The 17,708-nt window shown below is 43.6% G+C and overlaps 1 protein-coding gene across 1 annotated transcript in view; it reads right to left on the bottom strand.

The window, feature by feature from the left end:
• LOC133544497 (metalloreductase STEAP3-like) overlaps positions 1-17,487 on the bottom strand; it is a 22,963-nt gene extending 5,476 nt beyond the window's left edge. The window contains exons 1-5 of the mRNA XM_061889890.1: positions 17,241-17,487; positions 13,060-13,293; positions 10,234-10,500; positions 7,728-8,255; positions 7,481-7,645 (exon numbers count right to left, since the gene is read on the bottom strand). Coding sequence (XP_061745874.1) covers positions 7,481-7,645; positions 7,728-8,255; positions 10,234-10,500; positions 13,060-13,287 — 1,188 coding nt within the window. The 5' untranslated portion in view covers positions 13,288-13,293; positions 17,241-17,487. The remainder of the gene's footprint in view (positions 1-7,480; positions 7,646-7,727; positions 8,256-10,233; positions 10,501-13,059; positions 13,294-17,240) is intronic.
• Between the last annotated feature and the right edge of the window lie 221 nt (positions 17,488-17,708).

Raw genomic sequence — 17,708 nt, 5'->3', positions numbered from 1 at the left:
AAAAAAGAAAAAAAAAAGGCGGGGCAGTGAGAGCGATTCAGATGTTTTTAGACACATTTACTAGGATAATTCTGGGAAATCCCTTATCTGCAATTGTGTTGCTAGTGTTTTAGTGCGTTAAATAGTACCTTAAAGTCGGAGAGGTGTGGCCACGGGTGTGTTGACGCCAGAGTCTCTGTATTAAGTCACGAAGCTGCAGCAGGACGGAAGCTCCGCTAATCTCCGGTAAGAGCCGACTTTTTACCACAATTTTCTCAACGAAAACTGCCGGTTGACATGTACTCGGGATCCATGTTCGCTTGACCGCTCTGATCCATAGTAAAGCTTCACCTCCGGGAACTTTAAACAAGGAAACACCGTGTGTTTGTGTGGCTAAAGGCTAAAAGCTTCCCACCTCCATCTTTCTTCTTTGACTTCTCCAATATTAATTGAACAAATTGCAAAAGATTCAGCAACACAGATGTCCAGAATACTGTGTAATTATGCGATTAAAGCAGACTACTTATAGCTTGGATCGGGCTGGAAAATAATGTCCGCTACAAACCGAGACATCAAACGCACGCGGCGTCATACCGCGACGTTTTTAACACGACACTTTGCGGGAAATTTAAAATTGCAATTTAGTAAACTAAAACGGCCGTATTGGCATGTGTTGCAATGTTAATATTTCATCATTGATATATAAACTATCAGACTGCTTGGTCGGTAGTAGTGGGTTTCAGTAGGCCTTTAAACTTTCATATTAAGGTGGTGGCCGCAATTGGGACGGCGTGGCGCAGTGGTAGAGTGGCCGTGCGCAACCCGAGGGTCCCTGGTTCAATCCCCACCTAGAACCAACCTCGTCACATCCGTTGTGTCCTGAACAAGACACTTTACCTTTTTTCTCCTATGTCCCCCCCTCCCTTGTGGAGGGGGTCCGGTCCGATAACCATGGATGAAGTACTGGCCGTCCAGAATCGAGACCCAGGATGGGCCGCTCGTACGGGACCCAGGATGGACCGCTCGCCTGTGTATCGGTTGGGGACATCTCTACGCTGCTGATCCGCCTCCGCTTGAGATGGTTTCCTGTGGACGGGACTCTCGCTGCTGTCTTGGATCCGCTTGAACTGAACTCTCGCGGCTGTGTTGGAGCCACTATGGATTGAACTTTCACAGTATCATGTTAGACCCGCTCGACATCCATTGCTTTCGGTCCCCTAGAGGGGGGGGGGGGGTTGCCCACATCTGAGGTCCTCTCCAAGGTTTCTCATAGTCAGCATTGTCACTGGCGTCCCACTGGATATGAATTCTCCCTGCCCACTGGGTGTGAGTTTTCCTTGCCCTTTTGTGGGTTCTTCCGAGGATGTTGTAGTCGTAATGATTTGTGCAGTCCTTTGAGACATTTGTGATTTGGGGCTATATAAATAAACATTGATTGATTGATTGATTGATTACCCTTGCTCCTGATGGGTGATGGTTGGCGCCTTGCATGGCAGCTCCCTCCATCAGTGTGTGTATGGGTGCGTGAATGGGTGAATGTGGAAGTAGTGTCAAAGGTAGAAAAGCGCTATACAAGTACAACCATTTGTATGACATTTCCAACTGGAAGAACCGTACAGTAACCATGCCAGCACTGGTTGGACTTTCTCTGGGTCAAAAGGTCACCGAACAGCCCCGAGCAAACTCGTGACTTGAGTCACTCACATCAGCAGGACAAAAATACTCGGCAAGATCGACTCAGGTAGTGGTCGGGGGTTCAAAATACTCCGGCTCTTCCTCATCGCCACAGTGAGTTGTGTTTTCCAACACACTTAACTTCTGCTTTGCAAAAGCAGGCTGCAGCAGCTGCACGGTACAGTAGTAACTTCCAGGCGGGCTTCCTTTCAAAATGTCGTGCTGAGTTCCATGTGAGAGCAAGAAGTGGACTGGACCGATGCAAAGATCAAGTGTCTGTCCTGGAGCGATGCGCTGCTCAGGAACATTCGTCGGTGGCTAGTGCTGAAAGGAGGGCAATAATTCACTGAAGGCCCGGCGGTTGGGACATGACTAATCGGACGGCCGGGGGATTAGTTTAGTGGCGGGATGAAAGGGAGGACGAGGAGGGAGGGGGAGGAATGTGTGAGCCTCGACAATGACGGCAGCTTTAAGTGTTAACGTGAGAACTGAGGTGGCTGCAAAAGTGCAAACACCTCGACACGTAGGTTTTGCATGTGTGACTTCGCTCCAGGGGAACCTTTGTCAGGCGTGCTTTCTTCAGACATTCCGACCAAGCAGTTCAGGTGTTAGTTGGCAATTATTTTTGTAAAAGAATAAAAAGTAAAATATTCTGGTATATATTCTGTGCTTTGAACCCTGCTGCGTATGTAACACATGCAAAAACTATGAAAATGTGTGGAATTGTTTGGGCTATGGCCATACTTGCAAACCCTCCCGAATTTTACGGGGGACTCCCGAATTTCAGTGCCCCTCCCGAAAATTTCCCGGGGCAACCATTCTCTGATTTCCACCCAGACAACAATATTGGGGGCGTGTCTTAAAGGGGAACATTATCACAATTTCAAAAGGGTTAAAAACAATTAAAATCAGTTCCCAGAGGCTTGTTGTATTTTTTGAAGTTTTTTTCAAAATGTTACCGGTCCCGGAATATCCCTAAATAAAGCTTTAAAGTGCCTTATTTTCACTATCTACGAAACCACTATCCATTTCCCTGTGACGTCATATACAAACAACATGGCGGTTACCACAGCAAGATATAGCGACATTAGCTCGGATTCAGACTCGGATTTCAGCGGCTTAAGCGATTCAACAGATTACGCATGTTTTGAAACAGATGGTCGGAGTATGGCGGCAGATAGTGAAAACGAAATTGAAGCTATTGAGTGAATAGCTATTGACGCTATTCGGCCATAGCGTGGGTGTACCTAATGAAGTGGCCCATAGCATGGCTGCCTTATTAGCATCGCCGGTAAAATGTGCGGACCAAACGATCAGGACTTTCGCATCTTGTGAGACTGGAGCAACTTAAATCCGTCGATTGGTAAGTGTTTGTTTCGCATTAAATGTGGGTATCTAGTTTCAAATGTACATACAGCTAGCGTAAATAGCATGTTAGCATCAATTAGCGTAGCGTGTTAGCATTGATTAGCTGGCAGTCATGCCGTGACCAAATATGTCTGATTAGCACATAAGTCAACAACATCAACAAAACTCACCTTTGTGATTTCGTTGACTTAATCGTTGCAAATGCATCTGCAGGTTATCCATACATCTCTGTGCCATGTCTGTCTTAGCATCGCCGGTAAAATGTGCAGACACTCTGGCACATTCAATGGGGGTCTGGCGGCAGATTTCTTGCCAGTGGTGCAACTTGAATCCCTCCCTGTTAGTGTTGTTACAACCTCCGACAACACACCGACGAGGCATGATGTCTCCAAGGTTCCAAAAAATAGTTGACAAAACGGAAAATAACAGAGCTGAGACCCGGTGTTTGTAATGTGAAAATGAATATGGCGGGTGTGTTACCTCGGTGACGTCACGTTCTGACGTCATCGCTAAAAGACCGATAAACAGAAAGTCGTTTAATTTGCCAAAATTCACCCATTTAGAGTTCGGAAATCGTTTAAAAAAAATACATGGTCTTTTTTCTGCAACATCAAGGTATATATTGACGCTTGCATAGGTTTGGTGATAATGTTCCCCTTTAAAGGCTCTGCCTTTAGCGTTCTCTCACTTGAAACCATCCATCCATCCATTTTCTATCGCTTATTCAGCGGAGGGCGCTGGTGCCTATCTCAGCTACAATCGGGCGGAAGGCGAGGTACACCCTGGACAAGTTGCCACCTCATCACAGGGCCAACACAGATAGACAGACAACATTCACACACTAGGGCCAATTTAGTGTTGCCAATCATTCTATCCCCAGGTGCATGTCTTTGAAAGTGGGAGGGGCCTATCCCCATGGTGCATGTCTTTGGAAGTGGGAGGAAGCGGGAGTACCCGGAGGGAACCCACGCATTCACTGGGAGGACATGCAAACTCCACACAGAAAGATCCCGAGCCCGGGATTGAACCCAGGACTACTCAGGACTTTCGTATTGTGAGGCAGACACACTAACCCCTCTCCACCGTGAAGCCCTCAGCTGAAACCTTCACCCCTTAACAGCCACATGCTGTCCAGGCGTCCGCTTTTCCCCCATATAAACGGCGTACTGGCACAATCACATAATAAAATAGCGTTGGACGGGTTTAACAATGGTCTTTAATCGAAGATGTCAAGAAATACTGACACGTTGTGTGATCTTTTAACTCAGGGGTCCCCAAACTACGGCCCGCGGGGCGGATGTGGCCCGCCAGCGTCCAAAATCTGGCCCGCGGGAAGTCCCAAGTAAAAAAAAATAAAGTTCTAATTCTAATTATTATTTTTGAAATCTGTCCTTTCTTAACCATTTACCACCACCTTGTTACCCTCTGTGTCTTCTAGGTGATGAGGTATATCATATTGTCTAAAAATGTATTTTCTCACGCAATGATGTGTGTATATATATATATATTTATATATATACACACATTTTTTAAATCATAAAATATAAATATATATTTATATATATTTCAATCATAAAAATTTACTTGAACATTGATTTAAATTGTCAGGAAAGAAGAGGAAAGAATTTAAAAGGTAAAAAGGTATATGTGTTTAAAAATCCTGAAATCATTTTTAAGGTTGTATTTTCTTCTCTAAAATTGTCTTTCTGAAAGTTATAAGAAGCAAAGTAAAAAAAATAAATGAATTTGTTTGAACAAGTGAAGACAAAGTCTTTAAAATATTTTCTTTGATTTTCAAATTGTATTTGAGTTTTGTCTCTCTTAGAATTAAAAATGTCGAGCAAAGCGAGACCAGCTTGCTAGTAAATAAATACAATTTAAAAAATAGAGGCAGCTCACTGGTAAGTGCTGCTATTTGAGCTATTTTTAGAACAGGCCAGCGGACTACTTATCTGGTCCTTACGGGCTACCTGGTGCCCGCGGGCACCGCGTTGGTGAACCCTGAGCCAGACTATAGAGCGCACCCACTACATTTTAGAAGAAAAAAAATATGTTTTCATATATTAGCCGCACTGGGCTATAAGCCACAGATATATACAGTATGTTGCAAAGTGTGTTATGTACACAGAAATATCAACTAAGTGTTAATTTACATACCTTAATTGTTTCCAAACGGTGTTTGTAAGACGGCAGTAAAACAGCTGATCAAACAAAACAGAAGTCATCGTCATAGACCTAGTACCTACGGAAGCTCGCACTCCAACCAACTAAACAGACTCCATAAGTCCACGGAAACGTTTGATTGAATTTACGAAACTATACAAAAAGAATGACATTGTAAGTTAATAACACTTAAACAGGCACTTGTAAACGTGTTGTTAGCAAATTAGCTTATGCTATAGACGCCAGCTTGATTGCATTAGGATAGGACGTACAAATAGGCAATAAAACACTCATACATAAATCACACATGGGACGGTTTAGTAAGTATGAATTGTTTTAGTTATGTTGTAAAACTTACAAAGGTTGCTTGGAGTGATGAAAGAAGAATTCATATGAGCAGAAACGCAATGGTTGGCTGGAAGCTCGAAACCGAAGTGCACTGCAGCACTTGCAGTGAGCAAACTCGTCCAAAAGATGGCGCCGTAGCACAAACAGTAACCCACCTTTTCAGAGTCTTTGCTTTTTTTTTTTTTACTATTTGCATTATGGTCGTCAGCAAAGAAAAATCCATAAATTGGCCGCACCGTTTTATAATCTGCAGTGTTCAAAGTAGAGCTGAGCTATATATCGAAAATACTCGATATATCACGGGTTGGTCTCTGTGCGATATAGAAATTGACTATATTGTGATGTTCGAGTATACGTTCTCACGCAGTTGCTTTTAGCTGCGGGCATTACACTACATGCGTTTTATTGTCTCTCCATCTTACACAGACGTAAACAAGCGCACCTTCTTACATACTGTCACCTGTGCAACGTCACACGCCCTCTCGAGCAGAGAGGTAGCTACATGGGTAACATTAGCTGTGATGCTAGCGGAGAGGTGCGAGTGGTAATACGACAGAGAGAAGGTGTCAATCTGGTAATAAATATCCATCCATTTTCTACCGCTTATTCCCTTTTGGGGTCGCGGGGGGCGCTGGCGCCTATCTCAGCTACAATCGGGCGGAAGGCAGCGTACACCCTGGACAAGTCGCCACCTCATCGCAGGGCCAACACAGATAGACAGACAACATTCACACTCACATTCACACACTAGGGCCAATTTAGTGTTGCCAATCAACCTATCTTTGGAAGTGGGAGGAAGCCGGAGTACCTGGAGGGAGCCCACGCAGTCACGGGGAGAACATGCAAACTCCACGCAGAAAGATCCCGAGCCTGGGATTGAACCCAGGACTGCAGGACCTTCGTATAGTGAGGCAGACGCACTAACCCCTCTGCCACCGTGAAGCTCTGGTAACAAATAATTCCCCAGAAAAACAGCACGGGGTCCATCGTCTGGCGGTGGTTTGGCTTCAAGCCAGAATATGTCGAACAATTATGCGGCAAAAGCGTTGCTACAAGAAGTAGCAGCACTTCTATTTGATTTCCTATTATGCAGCTCATTTTTATTTGACAGTTATTGAAATATCTTGTGACATCATGCACAAAAGTGCACTTTATTTGTTTTTAACTGGGGATAGGTTGATTGGCAACACTAAATTGGCCCTAGTGTGTGAATGTGAGTGTGAATGTTGTCTGTCTATCTATGTTGGCCCTGCGATGAGGTGGCGACTTGTCCAGGGTGTACCCCGCCTTCCGCCCGATTGTAGCTGAGATAGGCGCCAGCGCCCCCCGCGACCCCGAAAGGGAATAAGCGGTAGAAAATGGATGGATATAGTAGCGGCGTTCTGTACAAAAAGTGCACTTGAATTTAATGCTGTTTTGATATGTCATCTTAGTGACATCATGCACAAAAGTGCACTTATAGCTTGTTTTAAAATGTCTCTGACAATCTTGCACTTTCTGTTTTGAAATAACATGAATGTTTCTGCCACTGCTTAATAACTGGTAAATAAAAACACTTTTGGTAAATTGACTTAGTTGGGATTTCCCTCTCTGCATGAAAGTTTAAAAGTAGCATATATTAATGCAGTATAAACAAGATTGTTTTAATTCAGACACATAGAATCATCATACTGCTGTGATTATATGCATCAAGTGTTCATTCAAGGCTAAGGCAAAATATCGAGCTATATATCGTGTATCGTGACATAGCCTAAAAATATTGAGATATTATAAAAAGGCCATATCGCCCAGTCCTAGCTAAAAGCGTAGGAGAAAAGTAGCGGCTCAGTCCGAAATAACGGTAATTGTCCAGCCCTATTTGACCATTGAAAATGACTTCACTACATTTTCTCCCTTTTTCCTTCCAGGTGTGTGCCATCCTTGAAACCGATCACAGTGGGTGTCTTACTTGTATGAAGCTGAACTCTCGCCAGTTGATGCTGTCAGCCACTGAGGGCAGCGAGGTGACGGCCAGCAGAGAGAGCATTCCCAGCGCCAAGATGCCCGCCGAGAGGTACAGCTCCATCCTCCACACCGCCCCGTCACTCCAGGTGTTCTCCACGCCCTCTTGCACCTGCACGCCACACAGTTCCTGCACATGACTGATTGAATAGCCCGCAGCGGTAGACCACGCACCCCAGGGGCATGTCCCTCACCTGTTTGAAAGCGGCGTTGAGGAGTTTGTAGCGGGCCGACTGCCTCATGGGCAGACAGAGACTGTAGATGGCGTGCATGGCCGCACACAGGAAGCTGCACAGCCCCAACTGCTTCCTTCTGACGAGCCATTTGTCAAGCCAGTCGGGGAATCGCTTGTATTTGCTGCCCCGCCAGAGCTGGAGCGCCGCGGCACACAGGCCCGGCATGTAGACGAGCGCCAGCATCACCAGGGCGACGGAGGGTAGGGTGACGTTGATCGTCTCGATGGGCATTTTGTAGAAGAGGCTCTTTCCTTCGGTGACGAACGGATGCAAGACGTCCCGGACAAAGTTGTACAAGTAGAAGAAGAGGAAGAGGATCACGCTGATGAGGATGGGGGTGCCCCAGGAAGGAAATAGGTAGAGGGGGAGGTTTTCGATCTCCACAGAGGAGGAGAGCGGCCCCATATCGACAGGACAGAAGCCCATCCTGCGACACAGTGCCATGATTGAGCTCTTGGCATGGCTGCTGTCACTGCACAGGAACACCTGGACAAGAAAGGTAACAAAAAACAACTTAAACTACAAACATTTGTAGAGGATCTCGGGTGCAGAGAAGCCGGCGGCTTTTCTGGATGTTGTTGATAAATGGCTTTTGCTTTGCATATTAGAGCTTTAACTTGCAGTTACAGATGTAGCGACGAACCGTATTTAGTGACAGTGGTTTTCTGAAGTGTTCCTGAGCCCATTTGGTGATATCCTAAAAGGGGAACATTATCACCGGACCTATGTAAACGTCAATATATACCTTGATGGTGCAGAAAAAAAGACCATATATTTTTTTAACCGATTTCCGAATTCTAAATGGGTGAATTTTGGCGAATTAAACGCCTTTCTGTTTATCGCTCTTTTTGCAATGACGTCAGAAAGTGACGTCTCCGAGGTAATACAGCCGCCATTTTCATTTTCAACACATTACAAACACCGGGTCTCAGCTCTGTTAGTTTCCGTTTTTTCGACTATTTTTTGGAGTTTTGGAGACATCATGCCTCGTTGGTGTGTTGTCTGAGGTTGTAACAACACTAACAGGGAGGGATTCAAGTTGCACCACTGGCCCGAAGATGCAAAAGTGTCTTCCGCCAGACCCCCAGTGAATGTGCCAAAGTGTCTCCACATTTTACCGGCGATGACAGACATGGTACAGAGATGTATGGATAACCTGCAGAGGCATTTGCAACCATAAAGTCAACAAAATCACAAAGGTAAGTTTTGTTGATGTTGACTGCCAGCTAATCGATGCTAACATGCTACGCTAATCGATACTAACATGCTATTTACCGGCGGTGCTAAAGCAGACATGGCACAGAGATGTATGGATAACCTGCAGATGCATTTGCAACTATATTACGTTTTCTTCCACCCACATTTAATGCGAAAAAACCACTTACCAATCGAAGGATTTAAGTTGCTCCAGTGTCAAGAGATGCGAAAGTCCTGATCGTTTGGTCCGCACATTTTACCGGCGATGCTAACGCAGCTATTCGGCCATGCTATGGCTATGAATGGCGTCAATAGCTATTCGCTCAATAGCTTCAGTTTCTTCTTCAATACTTTCATACTCCAACCATCCGTTTTAATACATGCATAATCTGTTAAATCGCTTAAGTCGCTGAAATCCGAGTCTGAATCCGAGCTAATGTCGCTATATCTTGCTGTGGTATTTGCCGTTGTTTGTTTACATTGGCAGCACTGTGTGACGTCACAGGGAAATGGATAGTCGCATCGCGGAGAGCGAAAATTAAGCACTTTAAAGCTTTATTTAGGGATATTCGGGGACCGATAAAATTTTGAAAAAAACTTCAAAAAATCCAACATGCCACTGGGAACTGATTTTTATTGTTTTTAACCCTTTTGAAATTGTGATAATGTTCCCCTTTAAGAGATTGATGTCGGTTTTTGATACAGTGCCGTCTGAGGGATCGAAGGTCACGGTCATTCAATGTTAGTTTCTGGCCATGCCGCTTACGTGGAGTGATTTCTCCAGATTCTCTGAACCTTTTGATGACATTATGGACCGTAGATGTTGAAATCCCTAAATTTCTTACAAGTGCACTTTGAGAAACGTTGTTCTTAAACTGTTTGACTATTTGCTCACGCAGTTGTGGACAAAGGGGTGTACCTCGCCCCATCCTTTCTTGTGAAAGACGGCATTTTTGGGAAGCTGTTTTTATACCCAATCATGGCACCCACCTGTTCCCAATTAGCCTGCACACCTGTGGGATGTTCCAAATAAGTGTTTGATGAGCATTCCTCAACTTCATCAGTATTTATTGCCACCTTTCCCAACTTCTTTGTCACGTTTTTATCAGTTTGAACATCAAATATGTTGTCTTTGTAGCATATTCAACTGAATATGGGTTGAAAATCATTGTATTCCGTTTATATATACATCTAACGCAATTTCCCAAAAACGGGGTTTGTATCTTCCCGGGTAGCAAAGGTACCGCGGGGCCTCCAATACTCCTACCTGTCTGTTTCCATCTCGAGGTCCGGTCTGAAGCACCCACGCCGATATTGTGTTGAAGCCTTTCACTACGGAGCTCTCAGGAAACATGTCGGCCAGCCGTTCTGCGTGTGACGGCCCGCCTCGCTTGACGTGCAAGCCGTTGCTAACGTCCACCAAGGTCTTCCCAGCCAGCGTCGGCTTCAACTCCTGCAATGTGGAGTAGTGCTCTGGGAAGATGGCAACGAAGACCAGGTCCGCCTTGTTGACCGCCTCCAGCTGGGAGGTCACCTGGGAGGGTCAGGCAAGAAGAAATTAGTCGTCGGTGCTTTTCAGCAGACTTTGAGGCAAAAGTGGACTGGTGTTGATATTGTGAGTCAGGCAGCAAGTTCCTGGAGATACGGACAACATATCTATCCCGATATAGGTCATTTTATCCATCCATCCTTTTTTCTACCGCTTATCCCTTTTGGGGTCGCGAGGGGTGCTGGAGCCTATCTCAGCTACAATCGGGCGGAAGGCGGGATACACCCTGGACAAGTTTCCACCTCATCACAGGGCCAACACAGATAGACAGACAACATTCACACACTAGGGCCAATTTAGTGTTGCCAATCAACCTATCCCCAGGTGCATGTCTTTGGAAGTGGGAGGAAGCCTGAGTACCCGGAGGGAACCCACGCAGTCACGGGGAGAACATGCAAACTCCACACAGAAAGATCCCGAGCCCTGGATCGAACCCAGGACCTTCGTATTGTGAGGCAGAGGCACTAACCCCTCCCCACCGTGCTGTTAATAAGAATAACAGGTCTAATTAATATTACACAGCCGTTATTTCCCAGCACTAAACCTGCAGGAAATAGTTCTTCTCACGTTTCTCTTTGTTTGCGTCACGGGTGTCAAACTCATTTTAGATTGGGGACCACATGGAGACAAATCTACTCCCCAGTGGGCCAGACTGACAAAATCACGGCACAATAACTTAAAAATAAAGACAACTTCAGATTGTTTTCTTTGTTTGAAAATATAACAAGCGCAAATGTACAAATCATCCATCCATTTTCTACCGCTTATCCCTTTTGGGGTCACGAGAGTGCTGGAGCCTATCTCAGCTACAATCGGGCGGAAGGCGGGATACACCCTTGACAAGTTTCCACCTCATCACAGGGCCAACACAGGTAAACAGACAACATTCACACACTAGGGCTAATTTTAGTGTTGCCAATCAACCTATCCCCAGGTGCATGTCTTTGGAAGTGGGAGGAAGCCGGAGTACCCGGAGGGAACCCACGCAGTCACGGGGAGAACATACAAACTCCACACAGAATGATCCCGAGCCCTGGATCGAACCCAGGACCTTCGTATTGTGAGGCAGACGCACTAACCCCTCAACCAGCGTGCTGTTAATAATAATAATAACAGGGCTAATTAATATTACACAGCCGTTATTTCCCAGCACTAAACCTGCAGAAAATAGTTCTTCTCAGGTTTCTCTTTGTTTACGTCAGGGGTGTCAAACTCATTTTAGATGGGGGGCCACATGGAGACAAATCTACTCCCAAGTGGGCCAGACTGACAAAATCACGGCATAATAACTTAAAAATAAGGACAACTTCATATTGTTTTCTTTGTTTGAAAATATAACAAGCACAAATGTACAAATCTTAATGTTGTTAGTTTTTTTCTTTTTTACACTTAACATGTTGCGCTTAAGCATTTATTTGACGTTATTTATATTTTCTGATTAGATTATGTCAGTCAACTCATTGGTGTCTATTAAGATAAAAACAATGATATCAAAACAAATTGCAGGATGTTAATTATATAGTTTGATCATTTTCCTTGACTGATTTACTAATATCATGTGGTTTATTTTGTACTTATGCAGCATCAGCTACAAAGATACAAAGAATTGCTATTGCGACATCCAGTGGACACATTTGGAACAGCTGTTTCTTTCATTCAAAAATTTCAGGTTACATTTTATACTTAGCAAACTCATCCCGCGGGCCGGATAAAACCTGTTCGCGGGCCGTACGTTTGACACCCCTGGTATACGTTTTCACACTTTGCACTATTTTCTTACACTTTTATTCCTTATTTTTGCACCTTCATTTCAAGAACTTATTGTTATGTGTTCAATGTGATTGTTAACATTGAGTGTTTTCCATGCTTGTGTTGACATTTCCTTCCTGCCTTGATATTATATAGTAATTTTATTTCACAAAAAAACATTTTTTCTTAAAATTATGTGGGAAGGGGTATCATTCACATTTGAAACGATACGGTACCGATTCCCGGTACCTAGCAATCGATACTGGTACTTAACAGTACCACTTTTTGGTTCTTCTGCGTATGTTAAAAACATTAACTGTTTTTGATGCATGACAGAATAAAGTCAAACCTGTGTTAGCGGCTAGTTTTATCTGGCAGCCACAAAAATGTCCTCTACTGAGAAAAGTAGTTATAAACATTATAAACATTGCTCTGAGCGCATTCTCGCTTACGTCACAAATCACAATGCAGAAGGCACCACCTTTTTGAAAGGTGTGCGCACACACTCTGCTCTCATGAAACATCACTCAACTGCATATGCCAGATATTTGAAGTTTTTTTAAAAGTAACACGTCAATTACTTCCCCTAATAGTTAAATGTATTAAAGAGCAATTCAATATTTTTTGGGGAACGTAATATATAACTATAATTAATTACTTTTTTAAAGTAATTTGCAAGACACTGGTTTAATTAAGTGTCTTGAAATGGTTCATTATTGGATAAAAAAGTAAAAAAAATAAAATAAAATAATATTATGTTAATGAACAACAAGGAGCAAGCTGAATGTCTCTCACCTCTGCCTCTTCGGGAAACAGCATTAGACAGCGTTTGGGGGTTCGACTCCCCACGACCACCTGGTATCCAGAAGCCACCAGTCTCCTGGCAAGTGAGCGGGAAAAGTCGCCGGTGCCCAAGATGCCGACCACTTGATCGCCAGCTTCAAACGCGCATCCTTCCAGAGGCCCGCATCCTCCTGCGTCACCTCGGCTCCGGATCAAAGCTCTTCGCATCTCATCCGGCATTGTGCGCTGACAAATAAGAGCAGATCCTTACTTCTGGTTTGTTGGCACAAATATGAGCTGCATTCGGTCATTCTTGTGCTAATTCTGCGAAGATTTGGGGTTATATTAATGAAACTGCATTTAAAATTTAGAATTCCTATTATGTCTGCATCTCCAATGACGTGTCCAACATCAGAGTCAGCGTGATCTTGCACAAAAGAGAAATACTTGCAACATGACAGGGCACGTGGAAAAGTATCACATTTATTATTGTCGTGGGGCAGCCTAACTCGATTCGTAGAGCGGCCGTGCCAGCAACCTGAGGGTTCTATGTTCGATCCCCGCTTCTGCCATCCTAGTCACAGCTGTTGTGTCCTTGGGCAAGACATTTCACCCAGTGCCACCCACACTGGTTTAAAAAAATGTAACTTAGATAATGGGTTTCACTGTGTAAAGCGCATTGAGTCACTAGAGAAAAGCGCTATATATATAGAATTCACTTCACTATCATACAGTGTAGACCAAAAATTTGTGCATTTTCATCGGTTTTATTAATCCATAACTTTGTTTATATTTATCACATGAAAATGATACTCGCTGGAATCGTCTTTACAAGACCTGTCTGATTACTCTTTGAACTTGTACACACATAAAACCCTTAAAAAAAAACCCCACAAATTATCTGTTTGGTAACTTTTCCCTTTGCCATCTTCAGAAATGTTTTAGTAACCACACTGGTTTCTTGTGAATGAATCCTAAAAGCGCTCATGTTAAGGTAAAGTACCACTGATAGTCACACACACACAATGTGGTGAAATTACCCTCTGCATTTGACCCATCGCCTTGTTCCACCCGCTGGGAGGTGAGGGGAGCAGTGAGCACCAGCGGTGGCCGCACTCGGGAGTCATTTTGGTAATTTAACCCCCAATTCCAACCCTTTATGCTAAATGCAAAGCAAGGAGGTAATGGGTCCCATTTTTATATTCTTTGAGATGACTCGGCAGAGGTTTGAACTTACGGCCAACCGATCTCAGGGGGACACACAATTTTAACCCAGTGTTTTTCAACCACTGTGGAAATTATTCAACTTCACCTAATTGGTCGAAAAAATATTTTTTGCAAATCAATAATTATAATACTGTGCCATTGTCTAGTGCCTGTGCTGTGTAGAGCTTGGCAGGGTAACCATTTAATACTCCATATCAGGAAGGGGCAGCAGGTAGTTCATTGCTATGTAGAAGTCGGAACGCGTCGAGGATGGTTTGTCGTGATCCCAATATGCAGAGCACAGCGGGAGACAGCGTGCAGGTAAAAAGGTACTCAACGCTTAACCAAAAAATGAACAAAAGGCAAGTCCCACTAGAAAAAGGCACTGAAGCATAGGGATGGCTATGCAAAACGTAAGTAAAACTGAACCGGCTACAAAGTAAACAAAAACAGAAAACTGGACGACAGCAACAACTTACAGAGTGTGGAGCAGAGACGGTGTCCACACAGTACATCCGTACATGACATGACAATCAACAATGCCCCACAAAGAAGGATAGCGTACGCCAAAGATGCGCAAATAGGCAATTATATCATCCGCAACCGCATCACCAAAGTCGTCATCCACCCGCCGTCCACCCAAACCAACATTTTATCAGAACCACAACCGCCCGCCACCCGCCCATTGAAATACATCAGAGGTCGGCCACCTTTACCACTCAAAGAGCTATTTAAACCCGTGTCACAGAGTAAAGAAGACAATGGGAGCTGCAAACGTTCTCGAGAAAATCCAATGGTGTTCATCCTGATGACAAGAATAAGGGCGTGCTATGAAGCCATTGCCTTTGACACCTTCAACAACATATACAAACCGATTGTTAGTCCAGTAACATGTTGTATGCATCTTCCGCAATCACACATACAAGATTGAAAGGCATACTGGGTGATACAGAGTACAATGATGGTTGTGATATAAACAATTTTAACACGCTTACTAATATGCGCCACGCTGTGAAGCCACACCAGACAAGAATGACAAACACATTTCGGGAGAACATCCTCACAGTAACACAACATAAACGCAACACAACAAATACCCAGAATCCTTTGCATCTGTGACACATCCTGAATATATTTTACACCCCCGCACCCCCAACCCCGCCACCCTTATCAGCAGTGCGTATTCAGAGTGCATGTAGTCAGCGCTTCAGCGTCGAGCACATAGGTGTTTAGCAGGTGAGCAGTGGAATCTCCCCAAATTATACTAACCACTTCCAAGTCAACTACTTTCTAAACATCACTATGACACCGTTGACCTTCTAGAAACAAACTGCAGCTCAGCTCACTCACACTCCTGGCTTTAGGTGAAGGCTAGTTAGCTTTCAGCGTAACGTTAGCTCATTTTGTGGTGTGTGCGCTCGTGTGTGTGTGTTACGGACAGTGTTGATTGAGGTGTGTTGAAGCAGCAAAAAAGGACATTATGTTAAATGGAGAGTTTCTGTCCCTGATAGTTGATATAATAATGTAAGTGTATCATAAAGCCTACATGAACTCCATGGTATTCAGGGATGAATAGTCTCTCCTATTGCTATTGTACTATTTGTTCAGCTATAGTTACATTAATCATTAGTAATGTAGCAGCCTAGTTTTGAATGGCAGGGTCCCTGCTATCACATGTTGATACAAATGTAACATTTACATAATAAAAATCAACTAAAGGCTTCCCAAGTGCTGTAATAAATTAAGCATGATGAGTTGACTCCAGCGCCCCCCGCGACCCCGAAAGGGAATAAGCGGTAGAAAATGGATGGATGGATGGAGTTGACTTGAAACTGTTTAATGTTGCACTTTGTATATGTAGAAGAAAAGTTTTGTCATTTTATTTATTCCAAGCAACAACTTGAGGCAGTTTAATGTAGATTAACGTGGGCAGAATTATTATAGCGTTCCCAATGTTAAAAGGATAAAGCCATTGTTTACAAATTTGGTAAATAAATAACCAAAAAATTAATCTTTTGTCATTTTCTTACTGTACCGTAAATGAACCGAACCGTGACCTATAAACCTAGGTACGTATCGAACCAAAATGTTTGTGTACCGTTACACCCCTATTATATAATTAATATATATATATATATATATATATATATATATATATATATATATATATATATATATATATATATATATATATATATATATATATATATATATTACTTGGGCTTCACGGTGGCAGAGGGGTTAGTGCGTCTGCCTCACAATATGAAGGTCCAGGAGTCCTGGGTTCAAATCCAGGCTCGGGAGCTTTCTGTGTGGAGTTTGCATGTTCTCCCCGTGAATGCGTGGGTTCCCTCCGGGTACTCCGGCTTCCTCCCACCTCCAAAGACGTGCACCTGGGGATAGGTTGATTGGCAACACTAAATTGGCCCTAGCGTGTGAATGTGAGTGTTGTCTGTCTATCTGTGTTGGCCCTGCGATGAGGTGGCGACTTGTCCAGGGTGTACCCCGCCTTCCGCCCGATTGTAGCTGAGATAGGCGCCAGCGCCCCCCGCGACCCCGAAAGGGAATAAGCGGTAGAAATGGATGGATGGCTATTACTTGAATTGAATTCTAGCTATAAATATACTCCTCCCCCCTTAGCCCCGCCCACTTCCAATCTCCCGAATTCGGAGGTTTCAAGGTTGGCAAATAATATTGTTAGGCCTCCGTATTTTTTATTATATTTTTAAATGTGCTTCGGCTCAAAAAAGGTTGAAAAACACTACTCTAACCACGTGACGAAGACAGTTTAATACAACATAACTTGTAATGCGGCTAAAGTTATTACACAGAACTACAATACATTCAGGACGACAGCATTTAAACGTTTTAATCATTTTCGAAATTATACAAACACAGTTACATTTTGCCGAACTTGCTAGTCATTATTATTCGTGGAAATAGCTATAATAACAAAAAAGTTAAAAAAAAAAAAAAAGTATATTTACCTTATTAAGTTATTGTAACGACACCTTGCTGGACGTCCTTGGTCGAACACGAGAAAAGTTAACTCCGACCAAGTAGTTTTGTACGATGCATGTATCGCCAAAAATGGCATTTACTTTTCAAAAACTATGGTTTATATTCTGTTCTAGCATGAAAAAGCAATGGCTTTACGCCTTTTTGCTGGCTTCCGACGCCGCCAGCTTGTGGCTTGCGTTTCTCTTCCTGATAAGATGACGACACTGCCGAGGCCACGCCCCAACCACGCCCCCCACATGGTTGCAGAAGATAACGTGGGAACAAGCAGGAGACGTGGGCGATACTGTAATTCTTTGTATCGACCCAACACCAATACAGGGCCAGTGTCACCTATGCTAATACCGATTCTTTTACTTAAAAAATGTCAAAATTGTGTAAGTTTTTTACTATTATTATTTAATTATTATTTGCTCTTAATTTGTTCATTAAATACC

The sequence above is a fragment of the Nerophis ophidion genome, linkage group LG27 (genome assembly GCF_033978795.1).
Source record: "Nerophis ophidion isolate RoL-2023_Sa linkage group LG27, RoL_Noph_v1.0, whole genome shotgun sequence".
Taxonomy (NCBI): domain Eukaryota; kingdom Metazoa; phylum Chordata; class Actinopteri; order Syngnathiformes; family Syngnathidae; genus Nerophis; species Nerophis ophidion.
The sequence above is the reverse complement of the archived record's forward strand: the minus strand, read 5'-3'. Positions and strand labels throughout refer to the sequence as shown.